Here is a 23,223-nt window from a genome sequence, read left to right as displayed (position 1 = left end):
ATATGCATCCTTTTCTTTCCTTTTTTGGAGAAACTTTATAGAAATTAAATTCATCTGGAAAGACATGAATTAATCAGAACATAAAAGTCATGATTTTTGCTTAGCTGCGTGTATGTGGTGATGAGAAAGATTCCAATACTGTTATGTTCATCAAAATAGTGAAAGCTCTATACCTTTAATAAACTTACTGTACATTATCCAACATGTATATCTGACTGAATGTACAAGCTTTGCATCCTTTCTAACTACCTGTTACGAGGGGAAATTACCATGTTGCCTTTTTCCCCATTTTTAAGCCTAATGTTAATTATCTGCAGAATTGTGCAAATCCATTAAATTGCCATCCTCTAACAATTGAATCTTTACCTACAAATAATTGTTGGGCTACTATATCATTAGAACATCTGTTCATTCAAATCTGAACAAGGAAATTAAATTTTGAGAGGTGAAAAGAGAAATTAGGGATGAATTAATTTCTCTATTAACACATATTGTTGCTGACCACTAGCAATAACGAAGAACCCTCTTGCTTGGATGCGTGATATCTAAACTAATATTGCTTCTGTGGTTCTGCTTGAGTGGGATTTAGGTGACTCTAATAGGTCTGATAAGAAGGAGACTTGGGGATGGATTATTGTTTTCCAAAGATTTTGAAGCACCAAGACTGAGCTCCAGATCAGGTACTGCTACATTTGGAGGCATTTCTTTTGATGAACTTGAAGGCTTTGGCAAGGGATCATTCACTCTGTGCAGCAAAAATGGCAGGGAATGGTTGTGTGGAGCTAATTCGTCAGAATATTTAGTTTCTTGGACATCTGATTTGACTCCTTGTTCATGATCAGAACTACTAATGCCTAGCAGAGGCAGAGTGCTGGTGTCATGGTGCATGGTTGCGTATTGAGAGCCAGATGTCTTGAAATATGCTGGGACAGGATGATCACTTTGCTTGGCATTGCGGGAGCCATCAACTTGATGACCGGAAGTAGTTATGCTGCTGCTGCTGCTTCCAGCCTATACGTGTATGAGATGAAGTAAGAGAAAATTACAACGCCTGTCAACTGCATAATTGAGGCAGTATATATATATATATATATGTTTACCATGTCGAAAAGACTTGGACGTCGCTTCTTCTTGTTGATGAGGATTGCCTGGCGAAGAAAGTATTTTTGAGCATGGCTAGCAACTTGAGTTGGAGTTCTTGTAGTAACAAAGCTTCTGGAGATGCCTCTCCAATCTCCCTTTCCTAGCTTCTCAAGTCCGATTAGAAATGTTCTGTGCTCCTCTTCTGTCCATGGAACTCCTAACATCCAAAAGTTACGAATATTCAATTCAAGTCATCTACTACACTGCACGTATTAGATTCAAGATTACAGAGAGAGCTTCGTGACCAAGAAGAAATTAATTTATCAGACACGATATAAATTACCTACTGAACTGATAAAGAAATCAATTAAAACTAATATTGTCCTCTTCATGATTAATAATAATAAAAAAATAGAAACTGGGGAAATTAGAAGGATCCAAAACACACCCTTCTTCCTCGCTTGGACAGGACCTAGGAGCACGTCAGACAAATAGTCGACGGATGTTTTATCAGAGTTGTCATCAATGGAAACTCTAGATGAACACAAGGAAGATGATGGTGACGAGGATGAGGGTAAGCAGTCCACGCTGAAGCTCTTCTTCATAGCAGCAGAAGACGAAGATATGTCAAGTTGCACGCCGAAAAGCCTAACACCACCAGCCACAGCTGCTCTGTGAGTGGTGCAGGTCCTTGAATTATGGCCCATCTTCCAACAATGAGAGCATTTCCTGCCCATTTTTACCCAGACAGAGCTCAACTTCTTAGACAAACAACCACCCAACACCCACGAATAACAAACTCAGAGAGAGAGAGAGAGAGAGAGAGAGAGAGAGAGATAAAATATAAGTAATAGCTTGGTGGTGTATCTGATGATGATGAGGTAAGGTGGGGTTTACGAAAATGGATGCACACCAAGCGAAGACGATTGGATGGACATAGTTTATTGTTGGATATTTTTCTCCAACTTGTGTTCTAAACAAAAATAAATGCATGCATCCCTATTTATTAATATTAGAATGTAATAAGAAATTATTTTATATCAAGTTATAATAGTTAATCATATTCTGTAATCAGTCAAAGGGGCATCCCACTTATCATATTCATTAATTTCATCGAGAGGGTTGATCATAATTTAATCATGCACTGTCGCCCATTTAATTAATTTTAGTTCATCAGCATGCCACCAGTCTGTCGTATGAAGGTATGCTGGCCGGAGAATGTGAATACATTAACAGAACCTTGCTTGTATAAATACTGCCATGGATATTATATGAGACCGTTTGGCACTGCGGTCCAACCTGTTTTTTGCAAATTTTCATTTTTTTTTTGGTTAAACTTGAGTACGGTTTGTACTTTCTGGATCGTTTTGATGTGCTGATATCAAAAATGATTTTTAAAAAATAAAAAATATTATTGGCATGCTTTTCGTTACGAAAAGCTATTTGAAAAGCAACCACTACCACACTCTCAAATACCCTCCTACATACCTATGGCTTTTCTCTTACCAAAATCCTCCAATATTATGGAGGGTGGGACAGCTGTATGGCTTCAAACAAGGAGGAAATAATGAAATATTTTTTTTGTTCAAAAACAAAATTTAAAGTTGATGTTGATGTTGATGTTCAGCAACAAACACGGCTTTCATGGGAATTCTCACAAACTTTGCCATGTTTGAATTGGTGGGGGAAGGAAAAGTCGTGACTAGCTATAAAATAGAGTTGTTTTATTTTAAATTAGAGTTGTATCTGTTTGTTTTAAAAATAACGTTAAAATCAATTGTCTATAGAGAGAAACAATTTTGGCAACGTTTTACAAATCAGGAACAAGTCTTGCCTTTCAGAATGCTCATGTCTTTTCTTCTTTTTCTTTTTTTTTTTTTTCCTGTCAAAATTTTATATTATGCTCTTTCTTAAATAGAGTAATATATAAAATTTGATTCCATATTTATTCTTGTTTATTCTATCAAAAAAAAAATTAAGTAATTCTTAAAATCAATATTATAATCGCAGTACTGCTAGCACTAAAGATAAATAATAAATTGTTTTAAAATTATTATTCCTCCCACTCTAATGATCTAGTTTCTACAAAATATAAAAAAGGCATATAAATCAACATATATAAAAAAAAATCAACTTACAATATTTGCTGACAGAATATAGACTTGAAAATGTAAATTGAGGCAATGATCAATCCTATTATCTTAAAAAAAAAATTATTTGTTATTTATTTGTGATTGCAATATTATTTTATAGGTTTACTCAACTTTTTATTCTTTGTGGCATAAATGAGAACAAACAAAAAACAAGGACAAATAGTGAACCAAATTTTGATAGAAGGAAAAGTGAAATACAAGATTTTTTGGAAAGAAAATAGTCTTCATAATCTTAAAAACATTGTCAAAATTGTCTCCTTTTGTAGATAATTTTTATAGTTAATTTAACCAAAAGAGACAAATCTATTTTAAATAGAACTTTAACAAATACAATGTTGACTTGGGTTCCAAAAGAAATCACCCCTAATTAATAACAAAGGACCCAAGACGGTATAGATACAAAAAACTTCATCTTGATTTATTTTGTGTGTAGAAATCAAGGGAATATGGGAAATGATTTTTGGATAGTGCACTCAAGACATATGATCTAAAATGACTTATTATTCTCAAGCATTACCAAAATCAATGGAAAAAATATCACATTTGAAGACAACACAAAAAGAAAAATAATTGGAGTAGGAATAATAGACGTATATCTTCTCCTTCCATTGAAAATGTTTTTCTTGTTAATAGCTTAAAACATAAGTTGCTTAGCATTAATCAATTATATGATAAAGGTTATAAAATGTTTTTTTTTATCATGCATGGTGTTTAGTTCTTTTAAAATGATAAAGTATTCTATGTAGGAAATAGAAAATGAAATGTCTACAAGACTAAATTGATGCATGCATGAGAATAAAAAGTTGTCTTGTTGCTAGTATTAATGATATTTTTCTTTAACATAGAAGATTAGGTCACATTAGCATGGACATCATTTCTAAGCTAGTTAAAAATGAAATAGTTATAGGTCTGTCATATATAGCATTTAGAAAGAAGATGTTACATGGTGTTTGTCAAATGGATAAACAAGTGAAAACTTCTTTAAGAGCAAAAATCACATTTCAACTAAAAGACTTTTAGAATTATCACACATAGATCTTTTTAGACCTACTAGAACTAGAAATATAAGTAGTATATATATATATATATATATATATATATATAATTGATGACTTTACAAGATATACTTGGGTTTTGTTTTTGAAATCTAAATAATTTATGAATTTATAAAGTTTTCAAAGAAAGTTAAAAATAAAAAGGGTTTTTAAAAATAAAGAGCGATCATGGTGGTGAATTTATAAGTGCTTTGTTTGAAATATTTTATAAAGAAAAATGATACCACCATAAATTTTCAACACTTAGAACTCTCTAATAAAATGAGGCTATAGAAAGAAAAAAAAAATGATCTCTTCAAGAAATGACAAAAACTATGTTGAATGAATTTGACATACTTAAATGTTTTTGGATGGAAGTCATAAAAACTTTTTGCTATGTTTTAAGCCGTGTTACTTTGAAACCATAGTTTAAAAGACTACTTATAAGCTTTGGAGAAGAAGGAAACCCAACATCTCTTATTTCAAAGTTTTTTTTTTTCAAAATGTTTTATTCACAATACTAAAGAGTTCAGCATTTAAGTCTTAATGATAAGACTTCTATAGAGGCAAATAATGAAGGCATGGATAAGGACCAACCAAGCTCAAGTAATCAATATGAGATGGTAAGTAACTCATTTGTACTCCCAAATGAGCTAAGATATGTAAGCTCTCACCGTCTCGAATGAATTATCAGTAATCTTTTTGAAGGGACTAAGACTAAAGCATGATGAGAGAGTTGAACTTCTTCTTTTGATTGTAAATCAAACAAATAAAGTATAGCATCTTTATCAACCAAAGCAAGTACATCAAAGATCTTCTAAAAAGATTTGGGATGGAACATGTCAAAGTAGCTAACACATCTATGGGAACATCAACAAAGCTTGATATGGATTAAAACAATAAAAATATGATATCATCAAATATCAAGGAATGATTGGTTCACTCTTATACTTAACTGCAAGTAGACCCAGTATTATGTTTTGTATATTTCTATGTGCATGTTTTCAAACTTGCCCTAAAGAATTGCATGTTAGTACTATTAAATGCATTTTTTTGTTATTCACATGGTACTATAGATTTAGGGTTGTGGTATCCAAAAGAAAGTGAGTTGAGCTTGATAAGTTATTTGGATATGAATTTTACCAAATGTAAAGTTGATAGAAAAAATACTAGTAGAACATGTCATTTCCTAAAATCCTCACTAGTATCTTAGGCTAGTAAGAAATAAAACGTTGTAGCCTTATCAATTATCAAAGCAGAATATATAGTAGCGGATAGTTGTTGTGCTTAGATTTTATGGATGAAATAAACTTTAGAGCATTATGGACTTAAATTTGATTGTATACCCATTGAGTGTGATAGAACCAGTGCAATTAGTCTTTCTAAGAACCCTATCCAACACTCGTATACAAAGCACGTAGAAGTGAGACATCATTTCCTAAAAGATCACATTGTAAAAAGAGATATTGTACTTGAGTTTGTGGGCACAGCTTACCAACTAACAAATATTCTCACAAAGCCTTTAAGTATCATCTCACAAAGCCTTTAAGATGTTTGAGGTGTTATTTTTATGTGTATACATTAATGGAAATAAGTTTGACATATTCATATGATAAAACATATACCTTCTAAGCATGAAAACCTTGAAAAAATTATTATGATGCAAATTTTGTTTTGTCTAAGTCTAAAATGAATTGGCCAACCAGTTCCTAATGGTCAGTTCAATTGGCTTGATCGATTGATACTAAAAAGCAAAGGATAACTATTGTGTGAACAGTGACTTTTTGAGGTCTTAGTTGAAAACTGTTATTTAGTTTAAAAGTTAGAAAAAATGATATAGTTTAACTCATAAAACATATTTTGTGGAAAAGGTTTAAAAAATTCTAGTTTTTTTGTGAATTAATTGATCGGTTCATATAAATAGATCAATTGGCCGACTGGTTAAGCCAAAGCATTGGTAGTGAAGTTATTTCCCAAATTTTAATTTTTTAGCCCCTGGATTTCTTTGCTTTTTAGACATAATTTTTATATAAAATGACAATATTTTAAATGTGAAGAAATGATCAAAAGAGAATTTTAAGAAATTCTCAGCTTGAGTTTCAACTAGTCGACCAGTTGAACTTAACCCATGACAATCGGTTGAATGGTTGCCCACAATAATGATTACCCATAAATAGATATATCAATATTCCAACAACAAAAAAACCTCAAAACTCTAAAACTCAATTCTCTCTCTCTCTCTCTAAACACACTCATATGATCATATATTTTTTATTACTTCATAAATATACTAGCACATAGAAAACATCAAAGAGATGTTGAATCACGAAGAAAAATGGAAAATAATCCTATTTCATACCAAGGTGATAATATTCAAAGATTCTTGACTTCTTTTTCAAATAGAGTTATTGTTGTAAAAAGAGGATTAGAAAATGATTGTTGTGTTTTGGTATTGATGCATATTTTTAAGAAATGGGTTAGAGTACATTTTTTTTTCAAGAGTTAAGATTTGCTTCTTGGACCTAGGATTCTACATAAGATTATAGCATATAATATATTATAAAAGAAAGGTCATTTTGATGAAGTTTTATAGATATATGCATAACCAATTAGAGGACGACCAATAAATCTTCCTTACATTATGGTTAGGAATATGATCATAGCACATGATTAAAAGTATAAATATTTTCTTTATGGTCAAGTTTTGACATATATATTTGAAAATTTTGAGATTCTTTTAATGGGTATGGATAGGAACTCTTATTTTAATCTCATAAAGATAGATAATAGGACCCTTACTAAGATTCAATATGTGTTGAATGAGAATAGTTCTTGGGTTTCTAAGGACAAACTAGAAATGCATGTTTAAGAAAAGCATAATGTTTTGGAGGAAGAACATATTGGTAGTGATGATGAGCGTGAGGCTATGTTTAAGGCATCACCAATGGCTTCCTCACCTAAAAGAGGCTTTTACAAGTACATAGTCATCTAGGATGGAAAACCACCTAACAAAACTTGAGATGGATGTGTGTCAAATAAGAGTTACTCAAACAAAAATAGCTAAAGACTTGAATGATATCAAGAGCATGATGGCTTCTCTTCTCTCTCGCTATCCACCACACTAGATTTTATATACTAGATCATATGCATTATGTTTTATGTTTTTTATTTTTCTCCTTGTAATGGATATTGTATGATTTTGGAGATTATGAAATGAATATTTTATTTATGATTTCCAAAGAATACTTACTTATTACATCTGTATTATATGTATTTCTTGTTGATGACAAAAAGGGAGAGAGATGAATAATTTGAATGTGATGCATTCCATGGCTAAAAACTAAAAAGGGAGAGATGCACTAAATAATATTTACATACATTTAAGCAGAGAAGTTTGATTTTCTTAAAGAATATGTTATTATTAAATATGCTAATTATTTACATTACTTAGATTGTGCTAAATTAATAAAGTTCTTATATATTGCATTGCAAAAGATAAGGGGAGACATATATATATATATATATATATATGTATTATATATATATATAGCTTGTCTAATTGCAAAATTAGAAGAGAATCTGAATATATATAATATACAAACTATTGTAAAAGTAAAACTACTACAAAATCATCAATTATTCATCATACTATAATTTATGCTATTAAACCTTTATATTCTAGCACAACGAATATTCAATTTCATTCTTACTATACTTAAACACATTTAAATTCTATAAGTGTTATCTAGTGAGTTATATGGATATTAGAACTTTAATTGTATTATAAATACATAAAAGTATGGGGGAGTCTAGTCAAAATTGTGATTCCTCCACTAAAGAAAGTTGAAATATGGATTGTAATACATAACATATATAGTTGTGCTTGAAATGTATAACAATGCTAACTGGATATCTGAAATTAAATATTCAAAATTCACAAATAAATTTATCTTTATTATTGGAGGAGTTGTAGTCTTTTAAAAATCCTCTAAACACACTTGCATAGCCAAATCTATTATGGAGCTTGAGTGTATAGCTTTAGACAAGGTTTGAAAAGAAAAAAAAATTGTTTTATAACTTTTTGTAGGATATTCCAAGTTTTCCAAAACCTATGTCAACTATTTATATGATGAATAATGATGCCTATAATGAAAACCAGGATAAGCTAACCTTTTAATGATTCCTATATCTTGAGGAATTTAAGTGAGGTATTGTAGGATAGTTCTAATAAGAATAACTTATATGAATGTGAAACAAAACCACTTTTATGAGAATTTAAAAGGCTAGATTTTCGGAGGACTCATAGAAACTAATGCATGTTTGAGGCCACAAAGAAAAATTATAAGAACCAAAATTATAAAAAGAGGAACAATGTTATTTAGGTTGTTTAAGTTAGCATAAAAGGAAGAGCAGTCCAAGATACCATGTTTATTGGTTAGCCGAGTGAATATGATTGTTTTTCAGTAGGTAAAGTTCTGGGCTAAATGCAACTTCGATAAAGTCTTTTCATTTTTACTCTCTATTTCTTATATCAACTTTATACTTTATTCTAATTAGATAATTTTCATTCACGTGAGATATTGTTAGGATGAATGAAAAGTTGTGTCTAATGAATGAAAAATTATCTTTTAAAACTCTATTTGAAATAGAGGTATGTCCTTGTCAAAGAAGTATTTGTTGGTTTTAAATAAAATTCATGTTAAATTTACTGTAAAAATTGTTTATAAAAAGAGACAAATCTTAACAAGATTTTTAACATTAAGAACTCTTTTCTTTCCAAAAATTAATGTCTTCTACTTTTTTCTTCTATCAATGTTTTATGCTCTTGTTACAAAAAGTAAAGTAATATACAAAATTTAATTCATTGTTTATTCTTATTTGTGTCACAAAAAATAAGAGATTGAGTAAACTTGTAAAACAATATTATGCATTCACACTGATAGCAAACAATAAAATGTTTTAAGATCATAGAATTGAGCATTGTTTCATTCTGCATCTTGATCAAGTCTATATTCGATCCAACTATTGTAAATTGATTTTTCTTTTATATATTGATTTATATGCCATTTTTATTTATTATTATTTATTTTTGGTAGAAACGATCGTTAGAGTAGGAGAAACAAATCAACCTCTTAGTAGTTTACAGTTTGGTTTACTATTGCTTGCCAAAGTTTGATAAACACGGATTTTTTGGGTAAGGTCAACAAATATGCTAAAAACTTTACCCAGATGAAAGGAAAAAAAAAAAAAAAAACACTCTACTTAAAAGTTTGTTCTATCAAAGACTCTCGCCTGATTCTTTAATATTATATCCTTGAATAATTCTGACAAAAAAAAAAAAAAACAAACACACAATTCAACTGTTGGACATCTGATTTGATTAATAAATTAAGTGGGAACACCATGTCATCAATTGAATATGGGACTAAACAGGATGAACAGATATTTTCCTTAACTTGATCATGTTGTCTCACTTATCCTTAATATTATTACCAAGTATGGATAGACTTCTTGTTGATTATCCGATGCAACTTGAGGAATACATCCCTTATTGAGCTATATCGCAACTAATTTTGTTAATTTGGCATTGTCCCGTTGCTGGAATTATCCTCGTGGGAAAAAGACAAGCTGATGCTATAGTAAAACCATGTCTGATCATACACCAAGTTGTTGCTTGCTTCTTCTAGGCTATGCTTGTTAGAGAATGATTCATTGGATAAAATAAAATGACAGAAAGGATGAATTTGATGTGGATTATTGAATTAATTGGGTTAATAAATAAACCTGGTTAATTTAATAATATTATTTTTTAAAAAATATAGTAAATAACTAAGGCTTGTTTTGCAAAATATAGGATAAAGTAGGAAATTATTTTGAACTTTTGAATACATTCTTGCCCACTTAATTTGGTCTAAAAACAATGTTTAATTGAGGCTGCTATACTTAGAAAAACAATACATTATAGTTTAAAAAGAAAACTGATATTTGTTTTTATTTATAATATTTTTCTATAAATAAAAAGTTATGCCTTTTATTTTCTGGTAAGTAGAGTGCAATATAGAAATATCCAAAATACAAAAGAAAAGAGATAACACTTTGGTACAACAACCACTCTCCCTTAAAGGAGTTTAGGGGATTTTTTACGGGTGGTTCGGGTGAATTATAGTTAAAAGTCGGACATTTGAGCAACTTGTGATTTGCAACAACTCAGCCTTGAAACAATTATTCAAAGTTGAAAAGAATATTTGATCTTTAAATGATATTCGTATAAATCCAAAAAACTCTAAATCTGTTTAACGAGATCCTTAGTACTCCTAAAACGCTTTTAATTTACTATTTTCATTACATGTATATGTTTCGAGAAATCCAACAACAATATAATAGATGGTGGACGCATATGCATGGTCAACACTTCACGAATGGCTTGTTATATATGATTGATTGATACTTGAAACATATGCTAGAAATATTGGCAAAGATAGGTGCTCTCAAAATGGCGTTGTTTATGTTGGTACCCAGCAAGATAATAAGCAATATAAAGTTCGGATGACAGTAGGAATATATGGTGGACCAATAGTTGTAAAATAGAAGACGTTTATGCGCAGTGGTGATAAAAGTTGTGCTGCTTGATGAATGCCCGGAAAAAAATGCATAACTTAAACCGGGTTTAATAGCAATAATTTTACATCCTAAACAACTAAATCATATCAAAAAATTTGATCAGCCATTATTTATCACTCTATGACCGATCAAAGGCACGATCCATACGGATTTCTCTATTAACCAGACCATACGATCTATAAAATTTGTACCATCAGACCATACAATCCATAAAAGCACAGAAAGCATGGAGCAGCAATTTTTCTCTATTAACCAGGAAGAATCAGTGAGCTTCTTCAAATAATGCATGACTTCATAGTCTTAACAACTCAATATGATCATAATACCTCGTGGTGTGAAATAAATCACAAACATGTTTCCTTCAAAAAATACATGACTTCTAAAAATTATGTCCTTGTAACAATCTATACCTTAAGAAGCTCAGCACGGTTCTCTGTTTTCATAATAAAATCAAGTCTTTACCGGCTTGAGAGTACAACAGTAGTTAATCTGCAAAGGTAAGATGTCCAAACAATTAATATTCGCAAAAATGAAAGTGTGATGCTACATTAAAAGACCTTAATATTTTAGTAACTTGAATACCAAGAGGACATTGCGGTGTTTAGACTGTTTGCTATGCAACTCATTTTGGTCCATGTCGGCAAAGACATGGATAGTGTGATATACACTCGTTTTTTTTTTTTTTTTTACAAAGAAAGCATATTTCATGGAGAGAAAAATCCTTTCCAATGGAAAAAAGAGGGTAGAAACTCACAAAAGAAAGGCTTCAAGAGCCACTGAAATATCTGAACTTGCATATTCCACGGCGATTTTGAGCAAAAGAATCACGAAGAGACTGTATCATGGAACATACAGCAGTTATCTTACCCAGTTCTTTGTCCTCTTCCTGTACAATTCATTTTCTTTAATTAAGTATTAAAATTAAATATCTCATGTGTGCTTGCATATGCAGGAGAGACAGAGAGGGGGGGAGGGAGGGAGAGGTAATACCACTTTGGTAATGCGTTCTTCAAAACTTGTAGAATTAGAATCAACAGGCATGAATATTTTTCTGTAAGCTGTTCTCAAACTCTTAATCTAGATCATTGACCAAAAATATACAATTTAATCATTTATGTGACAGAAAAATGAAAGGGGGCGTAGAGATTAATTCAAAATATTAAGCAGGTAAAGATGTCGGTGTCGGTGAATAATATTGGAAATATAAGGTTCATTATTCAGAAAAGCAGAATTCACCAAATCTATATCTTAAATGGTTAAGAGTAAATGTGAAAAGATTTCAAATGACAGCCTAACACATCCTCAAACAACAAGAGGCATGCATAAGTTTAATAAGAGATGAGAGCTCTCCTTAGTACCACAATTTATACTTCTTGGATGCCAATGCACCCATGAAGTATATATAAGCCAATTTGATCAACTTTTTTATATAATAGCATAAATATGGCATGGGAGCTCAGGTGTCTAACCATACAATATTGGCCAACGCACTCACTCTATTCTTAGAGTGAATGAAATAGAAAGATTGAAGGAAATGAGAAGATTAATACTTTGCCCAATTATTAAACAATTTACATCATTGCTTTGATGATTTTAGAGTCGATTCCATTAAACCATGTCAGCTATTGATTCAACACACTTCCACTGTAATATCCAAGTAGATATTCTTACTTTCTCTATGTGAAGTAGAGTGGAGAAGGTTGCAGGAAATGGGGTGAAATTTGTAGCAGCAAATCACAACATTAAAAATTATCGACAACACTATGTATGTTAGAAAGTTTCACAGGGAGTTTCAAGAATGAAAGGAGAGAGAGAGAGAGAGAGAGAGAGAGTCAGGCTTTATTAGAGACAGAAATTTGTAAAAGAAAACAATGGTATCTAGAACAACCCCCCCCCCCCAAAAAAAAAAAAAAAAACAAAACAAAAATTAATAATAAATAATAAATAATAATGATGATGAATGAATGAATAACTAAAAGCAACCAAAAAAATGTTTTACATATTGGTAGTCACATGATTGCACCTTGTTTAGATGGACGCAGAATCAGTCCTGCTATCAAAAGCATTCGGTGTAAGTTGGTAGCTGAAAAGTTAAGTGATCATTAATGAAATTGGACACGAAGAGCATGGATGCTGGATGCAAATGGTGATTGGTATAAAAGTGGGAGTGAAGTGAGGTGATGGGAAACAAAAGATGAAAATAGATGCAACAGCTTTGGAACTGAAATTTTGTTGTTCACCCAAAAATGGCTGACAAAGTTGTTGAGACGCAAGTTTTATGTGTTACCCACCAGGATGAAGGTGCATGTTTTGATGGTTTTAGACTCAATCATGCCATCAATAATTATTGGCAGATGAGTGGAGAAGGATGGAGGCAATTAGATGATCACCAAAATTGTTACAGAGAAGTGCAGCAACCACGATAACAATTACACAAAAGAGAACTTCATATGTTACGCTATAAGTATACCATACAACTACCATAATTCAAATCAGACATTTGCCACGGCATCCATCTATGCAAAATATGAGTGTGTCAGAGTGTGTGTGCATGCACGCACAAGTGCATATTGCTGTGTTTGGAGTTGGATTTGCAGCTAAGTAAACCACATCCAAGAATGCATTGGAATTTGTAAATCACACCAAAAATTTTGAAACTATTTTTTACAATAAAAGTAGGTTATCTGTAAGCTTAATTAAATCCATCAAAATGAAAGTTCAATTAATTCCAACCTCTGTGGCTGTGAATCCATTACGCCGAAGACCTTCCAAATTCAAACCGCGAAGCTCAGCTCTTTCTCCAACCACCATTGTGTACTTTGGGACATCTTGTGAAACCTTCAGGCATATGATATAAGTAAATAACATCAAAATTCCGTGCTGGCTATAGACTACTAAATGCATGCTCACGTCAGGTACTACATGAAGCTAGGACATGGTTATGCAACAAGGAAACCAGAATTTTAGCATTGTTTGGCTGTTTCAGACACTAATATGTATCAAGATCATTGATCAGACATTGGCTACATTTCCAAGTTGGACAACCAATATCCATGTTAGGTTCCCTTACATGGAAGAAGGCTTTACAAAATGATAATTGAAACCCAGATAAAAGGAAAAGATCATACCACAGATCCACCACCAACAAAAGAAAAGGAACCAATATGGCAAAATTGATGAACAACAATGGCTCCAGCAGTGTGAGTGTAATCCTACATGTGCAGCACTTGAATCAAGCATGACATATAAGATATAACTATAAAGAATGGGGCTATCAACCCTGACCATAATATCTAAAGACAAGAACTTACTTCCACAACAACATGGCCTGCTAGAAGAGTATTGTTAGCAAAAATGTTATTGTTGCCAATATTGCAGTCATGAGCAATATGACAGGAGCCCATGATAAGATTCTTATCACCAATAACCTACATAGAAAATACTAGTCAAAATTTGAGCAATTTAAACTTCACATAAGTATGACCATTTTGCATAAAATACTACTAGCATCATTGCCGAACCGTTTTATCACTTGATTTTGAAGATCGGTGAATTGAAGTATGTTCTCTAATCTCGTTATTGTCTCCAATGTGAAGAAAACATTCATCCCCTGGCTAAATCCATAAAAAAAAAGAAGAAGAAGAATTAACTGTCTTGTTCAAAAAACAGCGAAAGCCCATTTAAAATTCAAATTTGAGCTTCTATATGTGCAAGTATATCCATGGTAATCAACATTGAACAAAAATGTTAACAGTTATGAAAAATAAAAGTCGTTGAAGATTGAACAGAACTATGGCAATATCTTCATGTGTATGTGCAATTTTGTCTGAATAAGACAGCAGTGCCGTAACAGTCTAATCTAACTCAAAAGTTATCAAGATCAAACGCCAAATAAAAAGATAGGATATATAATACATAGATGCCAATATACAAAAGTTCATTATTACTAAATTGCTTTATCAATCCAAGTGACTGAGCTTCTTCTTTTTTCCTTAAAAAGAGACAAGACACAATAATCATGACATAAAATTTCCATAACAATCAGCATTGACAGAGTTGTATGACAGCTTTTTGATCAGCAAGCAAAGGAGACAGAGAATAGCTAAAGGATAAGGTCATTCATAATAACATAAACATTGTAGCAACAAGGAGGTTTTATCCAGCAAAGAGTATTTCTAAATAAAAAATAAGATCATAGTTTGTACATGTAATGTAATATACAGGCATATCCATAATCACAACTACGAAGCAAAAGATAGATGTATACACAAAAAAAGTAGCTGTCCCAAAGTTTATCAGGCAGTCCCAAATAAAAAAAGTTGAAGATCACTAAATGTCTAAAAAAAATGCTTCATAAATAATGAATATTGCTTCACAAATATAATTTTGGTGATAAATGAGATTAAAAAATTAGCAGGAAAATGAACCTTGTATTTCAAATCCTGGCATTTGACACCGACGACAGCATGATGACCGATAACATTATTGCATCCCAAAACTGTACGTCCAGGAAGATGATCACCAACCACAGCTCCACTGCCTAACACAAAATTTATTGCTTCTTTTTTTCAGGGGGGGAAAAATATATATATATATATATATATATATAGTAACAGTAATTAATCAGTGGTTGTTAAAGTGAACTGACGGCATCAAAAGACAGTGATCCCCAATCTCAGTATTTCCGAAAACATGGCTTCCAGGATATAATCGACATCCATTTCCAAGCTTTACTGAAGACCCGATTGTGCAAAATGGACCAACTGAAACACCCTACACAAATAATAATAATAATAGCAGCAGCAGCAGCAGCAGCAACAATAATAATTTGTTTGCAGAACTAAAATAAGAGCAAAAAAAAGAAAAAAAAAGTGGCAGAATTATCAGCATGCTTCACTGATGAGATTGTTTACGTGGCCAATGATAGCGTTAGGGTGGACGTCGGCGGAGGGGTGAATGAAGTTAGGGTTTGCGTCTGCGGTGGCTTTAATCTCGCTTGAACAATCAGAATCAGCATCGGCATCTGCTTCTACGATCACAAACCAAAAGGAATACAACTAAGTTGTTGCAAACAGTAGAGTAAGAGTATTTATTAATTAAATTGAAGAAAGAGAGAGGCATCACATGGGAGTGTTGTTGTGGAGAACAAGTGTGGGATAGAGGGTGAAGCACTACTGCTACTGCGAGGATAGCCAAAAAGTGGATTGCAGATTTTTATTTTTATTTTGGGTTTGAGTTTGAGGAGGATCGAATTTGTAGCTGCTGCCATCGATGACGATGATGAACTGGATACGTTCGGAGGGAAATTGGGAGTGTAATTCTGCCACTCCTCAAGTTATAAATTAGTTCCTCAAGTTTTAAACAATGAATTAAATAGTCCCTTCATGTTTAAACCACATTTAATTTCTTGTAACTTGCTTCTTCTTCTTTTGCAGACTGGATGTAACTGATGGAACTCGATCGAGTTCTCAGACCTGGTGTTTTCATAAATCAATTCCTGTCCAGTTTTTTCGTCTATTGATAATGATTTCAATTCCATTTAGAATTCAAATTAATATTTTCTAAAATATTTCAAACACATAAATTGATTTCATCCTTCAAAATTGAATTCAATTCCAAAAATTCCAAACAGCTTCTATTCTATGAGTCATATAATAATTTAAATCGATTGAACTCTCAAAAATATATTTGTATTTTATTAATTATAAAAATCATTTGTTTTATTGAATAATAATATCTAATATTAACATTTAACAATAAATAATAATTAAAATTAAAAGTAATATTTTATACTTCATCTTTAAATATAAATTAATCAATTTATTAAATTAATAATAAATTTATTTTATTTTATTTAAAATTAAAATCTATATTTGGACCAACATATTAAAAAACCAAATAGGTTTTATACAAAAAAAAAACTTATTAGTCAAAAATAAAAATGAGATAATTAATCAATAATAGCTTAATTATAAATAAATTTTTGAAATTAAATACTAAAATGTAATTAATATAATAAATGACAATTTTAGACCTGAAAAAATCAAGTAAAATCTTAGTTGAATAAATTTTTAAAATATCCTAAAATAATATGGGATATAATTTAAGAAGACAAATTGATATTGTGTTATTTTATAAATAAAATATTATATCTTATATTTATGCATAGAAAAAACTATGTAAATTATAAAAACACGACAGAGAAAACACCTAAAATACAAAATAAATAATATAAAGTTAAAGTCATAGCGATCTCTCTCTCTTTTTAAAAAAAAAATTAAAAAAATTTCTCATTAATAATTCGTATGAAATTAGCATATAAAATATTAGTTAAAGCTAAATACTTAAATAATTTGTAATTTATAACAATCAACCTTAAAAGAATTGATCAATCTCATAAACAAAAACTTGATGTTTAAGTATTCTTTAACAGGATCATTGGAATTTTTATTTTTTTTAAAAAAAAAAAGTTATTTTTAAAAAATTTCTACTGAGTTTATACATTTTGAGAAACCAACAATTAATTCATAAATTAAAAGCTAAAGATTCCAATTGTTTTATCAACTCAGAATCTTGTCTCAATTTTGTAATTTTAAGTTAAAAATTATTTCTAATCAAATATATTTATAACAGTCAAAAGTTATAAAATTTCTTAAATTACTTTGCAAAAATCTTGCTAAACATAGTCTTACTCGCTCTCTACCTCGTGTGTGTGTGTGTGTTATCATATTACTCCCTTGTATTTTGAGTTTCTCGTTTATGCATTTATATCATGAATTCACCCCTACTGGTCTGAAGTCAGAACATAAAAATGAATTACTAGAGAAAATAGCACATGCATGACAAATTTCGCAGCCTTTGCGTACCGCTATACATCCAAAAAATAAAAATAAAAATAATACAATGAGTTCTTCATTTTAAATCAGGACGAGCTCAGGAGTGAGAGTTTTAACTAGCATGTAATGAATTAGAACTCTTCTCTAATGCCACTCCAATGACCTGCTAAAAAACTAGCCTTCCCTTCCGTTCTCCTTGTTGCCTCCCTTACACTGGTGCTTTCTGTGAAATATCTATGAGATTTGTTGAATTCATGGCAGTGTCACCAGCTTCCAACATCCGGAGCACCTTTACAAACAAACAAAATAATACACACACACACACGGGCGGGCGCGCGCATATGATTTGTAGTAAGTACATCTATCTGTTAATTATCAAGTTATGCATGATCATATGCAGTAACAGCAGTAATTAAGCAACATAAACTGAAGCACCCTTCATTGGATAAGCTCTGTCATTCACTCTCCTATATGTACTATCCAGATAGCAACAAGGTCTGACGATGAATTATTTTAGTTGTGAATGCAGATGGCTGAACATTGATTGCAGCAACTTCTTATCAGTGAATACTGTACGCCAACTACTATCACAATTTGGCTCCATATTAACCTAAAAGCTCCTTTTGACAAAGACTGCAAGTGGATGTCATCAGTTTCCTCATTACTTCTATTTCTGCTACTTTTCAAGCATTGTCTTCAGCTCAGCAGTAAATCATTTATTTCAACTTGATTAAGAATTGGCTACAATGATTAACTTGATAATGTGGATCTAACACCAAGAAACAGCAGGTGCGCCTTCTGTGTTGGCCAGTGCAAGTGATTCTCGCCGTAAATTAGTGGTCTAATTATCATTTAACCAGGTGCATCCTCCTATCAAGCATTGTTGTGGTACTAGTTCAATCAAAGGCAATGCATGCTTAATAGCAGGCAATTTCTTTCATATTTGTATGCGTCGACATGGTTATGAAATAAATCTGCTCATCGCACAAAAATTATGGGATACAATGGAAGACGTGTAATGGAAATTGATGTGTATTGGCAATTCAACACATGAAACAACCAACAAATGCCTCAGAACCTTGTGATATACTATATAGAAATGCAGTTCATTCTCTAGAACTTTTGTAATTACCTGTGACATGCGAGGCCTTGAATGAGGATCCCGCTGTAAGCATGATGAGGCACATTGCAACATGTTATGGACCTCTGGCTCTGAATAGCAGTTACTTAAGCGTGGATCAACCAGTTCATGAATAGCATGCTTTTCTAGGAGTGGACGTGCCTGCTCCAGATTTAATGACATAAGCAATTAACAAGAGACAAGATAAACCAGAGAACAATTCATTCTGTCTTTTAACAAAACAGGTTAAAACATCTTTATAAAACAATTCATGGAATTTAACCACTATGTTAGATTTTCACATGTTTAAAACTAGAGTTCTTGAACTGCTACCCATTCAGTTAGGCACTGTTGGCCTTTGGGTCGGTTTATGTCAACAGCTTTCCGTCCTGTAATTAGTTCCACCAATACTACCCCGAACGAGTAGATATCTGATTTTTCTGTGATTTGGCCTCTTTGAGCATATTCTGGAGCCAAATACCTGAATGAAGGCAGGGATTTTGCACTTAATTTCTAATAATTAGTAGATACAAAAGATGAAAAGAAAAAATAGGTATGATCTTACCCAAACGTTCCAATTATTCTTGTTTCAACCCCAATGTCTCCATTTGGCTGCCACCTTGCCAGTCCAAAATCTCCAACCTGACATACAAAAAATGGAAGCCAGATCAAACATTAATTGAACAAGCAAAAAAATGACAGGTATTTCATGAAACATGAATTAAAACAGAAGAAAACTGTACTGTGATGAGAAGAATGGTGATCAACAACAGAAAGCTAGCAATGAGGTCATAGAGACATATAAGAACATGACATACTAATGGTTCAAAATCATGGGTGATGAGGATATTGTTCGGCCTCATATCACGATGGACAATACAGCCGACTCTACATTCTTCATGAAGGTATCTCAAACCCCTTGCCGTTCCAACTGCGATTTTTTGTCGTACAGGCCATTTCAACAGATCTTGATCACATCCTTAAAAATTTAACACAGTTCTGTTAACCATCTTTCCCACAGAAATGAGAGGATTTATTAGTAAATCAATTTTTACAGTTACATAAAAACAAGGGTAGCACATTTCATTTCTAATGGGATTATTATGTCTATCAAGGGAAATTTCCAGACCAAGTGATGCCATGATTGTTGGAAATTGATAAGCCAGGTGAGCTCGGTAAATCATTTTACTTCTAGTGATATTGCACTCATTGTACGAGAACTCACCAAAAAGATGTAAATCCAAAGAGCCATTGCAAATATATTCATAAACCAGCAATCTTCTTCCGTCCTCCACACAGAATCCAATTAATGTCACTACATTTCTATGTTGTGCACAACTTAAAACCTCAACTTCAGAGCAGAACTCTATATCACCTTGAGAACTAGCCAATTTGTGTTGCTTTACAGCAACCACCTGGCCATTCATTAGCATTCCTCGATGAACAGAACCAAATCCTCCTGCGGCTAAGAAATTTTTCTGTGAAAATCCATCTGTAGCATGTTCCAGTTCAGCATAAGTAAACCACTTAGGAGGACTTCCAAATATGGGAGTCTTGTGTCGACATACTGAACACAATGGAGGAGGATCAAGAGGAGCATTTGTGGACAAGGAAATTGCTTTTCTAACACTTTTGCTTAAGTTGAGATCAGTTCTGTAATTCAGCACTCCAATGTCAGGTTCTCGGTCAAGCTTAGATAAATTCTCCAGCATGTTTTTATATGTGGAAGCCAGATCGGTATCATTTGGCCTATTGAAACCCTCCACCAGATTTTTTGTAAGTTCACCACTAGAACTAAGAATGTCATCCATCCATGGCTGGAAATATAACCTTGTTGATGAAGGAGCCAGCTTTTCAGTATTCGAATCAGAGTCAGATTCATAAAGGCTTAAATTTCCTTCAGTAATATATGAATGCTCTTTCTTCTGATTCCCATAAATTTCTGAGAGAAATAATGGTGAAGTCCCTGGATCTGAGCTTGACACTGATGATGTTCCAACATCTGTTGGAGTCAGTGATGATTCATGCTCTGGACTACTTGCAGGAGTCACAAATGGCCCTCTCAGTACATCTAGCTGTTCATGCTCACTGTCAAAGTCTATTGAAGTTTCTTCTATATTGAATGGAAATGACAAAGGCATCTGGGGTTCCATCATTGGTGATCCAATCAAATTCAAACGGAGAACCTTTGCTCCAGAACGTTTCATAACCACAACATTGCATTTTAGCTCCCCCATGCAGCTTTTCTCCTCATGCTTCAGATGTCTGTCAAGAAACATGAGTGGCCGTTAATTGATCAGGTAGAATAAGTGGAAATAACACCAATATCTCTGCTATAAGGTTTTTGAATGTCCAGAGAGGTAAGCTCATAATAACTGTTGTGATATCAACTACCATGAAGTTGCAAGCTATGATTCTAATATGCAAAAGTTTTCTAAGAAACAATGTCCATGTTTTAGCATGCAAAAAAATAAGGTTTACATTATTTTTATTACTTGTCCAATATGATCCAGTTAGATTGAGCCTTCTTCACTTCAGCAGCCACAACTCCAGAAGATGAGCTAGAAACAACTTTTACCCTGATTTGTATCTGTTCAGACAAATCAAAAGGTGGAAAAGACTCAATACAAGAAGGGAGAACATTAAAACTTAAATTCTGAAAAACTAATTAATGCACCTTCTCAGGGTCATAAACATGATGGAGTTGAAGCATCATTTCAGAGAACAAATCCGAAACATAGTCTTTTTGATCTAACCAGGTTCCTGATTGGGACTTCCAGTGACCAGTAGTGCAGTCACCGGTTAATCTTGAGAATCCCCACAACTTTTTACCTGGAAAATAATATTTCATCCACATCAGTCATCAATGTCAACCTTGAAGTCGGAATAAATGGACATAGACGAAAGTGAGAAAATAAACACCACAGGTCCTCAACTCAACATCGCAAAATGTTTGATTAGATTCAATGTATAGTCAAGCTTATTACTAAAAATTTAAGTTCAAAATTGGCAAGTAGCTGGTCCGATATAACTATGCTGTCTTTTGTAGGTTTTACTAGAAGGTCTGTTAACACCTTGAGACCAGAAAATGAAGTAAAGAACCAATATTGGATATGGCATTACAGTTAGTAAATCAACATAATTTGACATCCTAAGTTATGCGTGTGTTCCCTTTACCAAAATTTTGGAATTGAAGGATTTAAAAGACAAGATGAAATTCCTAACCTCAAACAAACTTTTCATCGAGCCATCTAAATCTGAAGATCATCTGTGTTCTGCTATTTCTCGTGTTAAGAAATAAATTATCGCAAGATGAACAAAGGCTGTATATTAGTGATGCAGAATTTATTAGCAACATAATTCTGTGGCATGTCCACCAAATTCATACAGGAAGAATCCTTTATTCACAGAGATATTAGTCTAAGTATCACATGAAATGAAGCCCAGCAAACAAAGGAAAAGGCATTTATTGCTAAACCATCAATATTAGAATTTTTCTAATGATTATGCGGGGAGGGAGGGAGGAAGAAAGAGCATTACTCTCAGAGTGAGCAGGGATGACAACCAGCAATTTAATGAAGTCCCCAGGTTGAACAACATGAGTCAAAGCCCACACCAAAGCACTCCTTGGTATCTCTTTTGACGCCTTAACAGCAACCACCACCACTTTCCCAGCAACCACAACTGACGAAAATACTTTCTCATTCATATCTGTACCTTACACCACCAGCAAATTACAAAAACAAAAAAATAAAAAATCTAAAACCCTCCACCTTGTTTAACACAACATTCCATAGCCACAAACCCATCAAAATTCCGCCTAAGCAAAATCATTGAGACTGCATTTTCAACGTGACACAGAAACCAAGATACTTCCAAAGCGGCAATTGACATGCGTTTTTCCCAACTGGGGTAGTTTAGTTTTCATGTAAAGGTTGTAAACTACTTTGGATCAAGCAAAACTAGCGTAGCATACCAGTCCTTGCAAAGCACAAGTTTCTTTCTTTTTTCTACTGTTCATGCAAAAAGCGTGAGGATTGAGGTTATAAGAAAAGAGGGGATCGACACAGAAGCTGAAGCTGGGGGTTCGATCACATTCCACTCCGGCTTGTAGATAATTACGAGAGGCAAGGCATAAAACAAACATAAAAGACAAATGGAAAGAGTCCGTTTTGCAACACGACACTGGCTTCTTGATCCCACACACACACACACACACACGATCACACAATTTTACAGTGAGTTTTTCCACGATGTTATTTTACATCATTATTGTGAGTACAAAAAAAAAATGGTAACTAAATTATAATTTATATTTATAACATATACTCAAACATCTAGGTTATTAATTTTTTTTAGATTGCATCTCTATATGC

At 32.6% G+C, this 23,223-nt stretch overlaps 3 protein-coding genes across 15 annotated transcripts; all 3 read right to left on the bottom strand.

Annotated features, from left to right (window-relative positions):
• Positions 1-367: 367 nt before the first annotated feature.
• On the bottom strand, positions 368-1,964 carry LOC118047941 (transcription factor MYBS3). Its single transcript, XM_035057393.2, has 3 exons — positions 1,532-1,964; positions 1,101-1,300; positions 368-1,011 (listed from the first exon to the last, which is right to left on the bottom strand). The coding sequence occupies exons 1-3, from the start codon at positions 1,818-1,820 to the stop codon at positions 586-588; spliced, it is 915 nt and encodes a 304-aa protein (XP_034913284.1). The 5' UTR covers positions 1,821-1,964; the 3' UTR covers positions 368-585.
• A 9,156-nt stretch (positions 1,965-11,120) lies between these two features.
• Positions 11,121-16,380, bottom strand: LOC118047942 (probable acyl-[acyl-carrier-protein]--UDP-N-acetylglucosamine O-acyltransferase, mitochondrial). Of its 9 annotated transcripts, none has more exons than XM_035057395.2 (11): positions 16,016-16,379; positions 15,805-15,914; positions 15,540-15,664; positions 15,319-15,427; positions 14,413-14,505; positions 14,203-14,319; positions 14,020-14,103; positions 13,625-13,729; positions 11,882-11,968; positions 11,646-11,726; positions 11,121-11,380 (listed from the first exon to the last, which is right to left on the bottom strand). In XM_035057395.2, the coding sequence occupies exons 1-10, from the start codon at positions 16,158-16,160 to the stop codon at positions 11,658-11,660; spliced, it is 1,044 nt and encodes a 347-aa protein (XP_034913286.1). In that variant the 5' UTR covers positions 16,161-16,379; the 3' UTR covers positions 11,121-11,380; positions 11,646-11,657. The 9 variants fall into 9 exon arrangements, with proteins under 9 accessions (XP_034913286.1, XP_034913285.1, XP_034913291.1 ...); XM_035057394.2 differs by having other exon boundaries at positions 11,646-11,777; positions 16,016-16,376; XM_035057400.2 differs by having other exon boundaries at positions 11,646-11,777; positions 15,805-15,920; positions 16,016-16,157.
• A 1,304-nt stretch (positions 16,381-17,684) lies between these two features.
• On the bottom strand, positions 17,685-23,003 carry LOC118047943 (inactive protein kinase SELMODRAFT_444075). Of its 5 annotated transcripts, none has more exons than XM_073410105.1 (10): positions 22,621-23,001; positions 22,388-22,531; positions 21,525-21,679; positions 21,343-21,437; positions 20,223-21,112; positions 19,666-19,826; positions 19,413-19,489; positions 19,181-19,328; positions 18,860-19,012; positions 17,685-18,016 (listed from the first exon to the last, which is right to left on the bottom strand). In XM_073410105.1, the coding sequence occupies exons 1-10, from the start codon at positions 22,739-22,741 to the stop codon at positions 17,936-17,938; spliced, it is 2,025 nt and encodes a 674-aa protein (XP_073266206.1). In that variant the 5' UTR covers positions 22,742-23,001; the 3' UTR covers positions 17,685-17,935. The 5 variants fall into 5 exon arrangements, with proteins under 5 accessions (XP_073266206.1, XP_073266204.1, XP_073266205.1 ...); XM_073410103.1 differs by having other exon boundaries at positions 20,073-21,112; positions 22,621-22,999; XM_073410104.1 differs by having other exon boundaries at positions 20,073-21,112; positions 22,388-22,558; positions 22,824-22,998.
• Between the last annotated feature and the right edge of the window lie 220 nt (positions 23,004-23,223).

This window comes from Populus alba, chromosome 6, assembly GCF_005239225.2.
Source record: "Populus alba chromosome 6, ASM523922v2, whole genome shotgun sequence".
Lineage (NCBI taxonomy): Eukaryota > Viridiplantae > Streptophyta > Magnoliopsida > Malpighiales > Salicaceae > Populus > Populus alba.
Note: the sequence above shows the minus strand (reverse complement) of the source record. Positions and strands in the feature narration are given on the sequence as shown.

Bases quoted from the DNA above. Each gene is read 5' to 3' on its own strand.
- LOC118047943 (XM_073410103.1), bottom strand. From the start codon at position 22,741: ATGTCAATTGCCGCTTTGGAAGTATCTTGGTTTCTGTGTCACGTTGAA. The intron at 19,329-19,412 runs GTAAGATCATAC...GCCTTCATTCAG, and splicing joins AGAATAATTGGAACGTTTGG to GTATTTGGCTCCAGAATATG. The intron at 19,013-19,180 runs GTAGCAGTTCAA...TTAAATCTGGAG, and splicing joins AACAGTGCCTAACTGAATGG to CAGGCACGTCCACTCCTAGA.
- LOC118047941 (XM_035057393.2), bottom strand. From the start codon at position 1,820: ATGGGCAGGAAATGCTCTCATTGTTGGAAGATGGGCCATAATTCAAGG. The intron at 1,301-1,531 runs GTGTGTTTTGGA...TTTGGATGTTAG, and splicing joins TGTCCAAGCGAGGAAGAAGG to GAGTTCCATGGACAGAAGAG. The intron at 1,012-1,100 runs GTAAACATATAT...ATACACGTATAG, and splicing joins GTCCAAGTCTTTTCGACATG to GCTGGAAGCAGCAGCAGCAG.
- LOC118047942 (XM_035057394.2), bottom strand. From the start codon at position 16,160: ATGGCAGCAGCTACAAATTCGATCCTCCTCAAACTCAAACCCAAAATA. The intron at 15,428-15,539 runs GTCAGTTCACTT...TGTGTTAGGCAG, and splicing joins GATCACTGTCTTTTGATGCC to TGGAGCTGTGGTTGGTGATC. The intron at 14,320-14,412 runs GTTCGGCAATGA...TTTTCTATGTAG, and splicing joins CAAAATCAAGTGATAAAACG to GTTATTGGTGATAAGAATCT.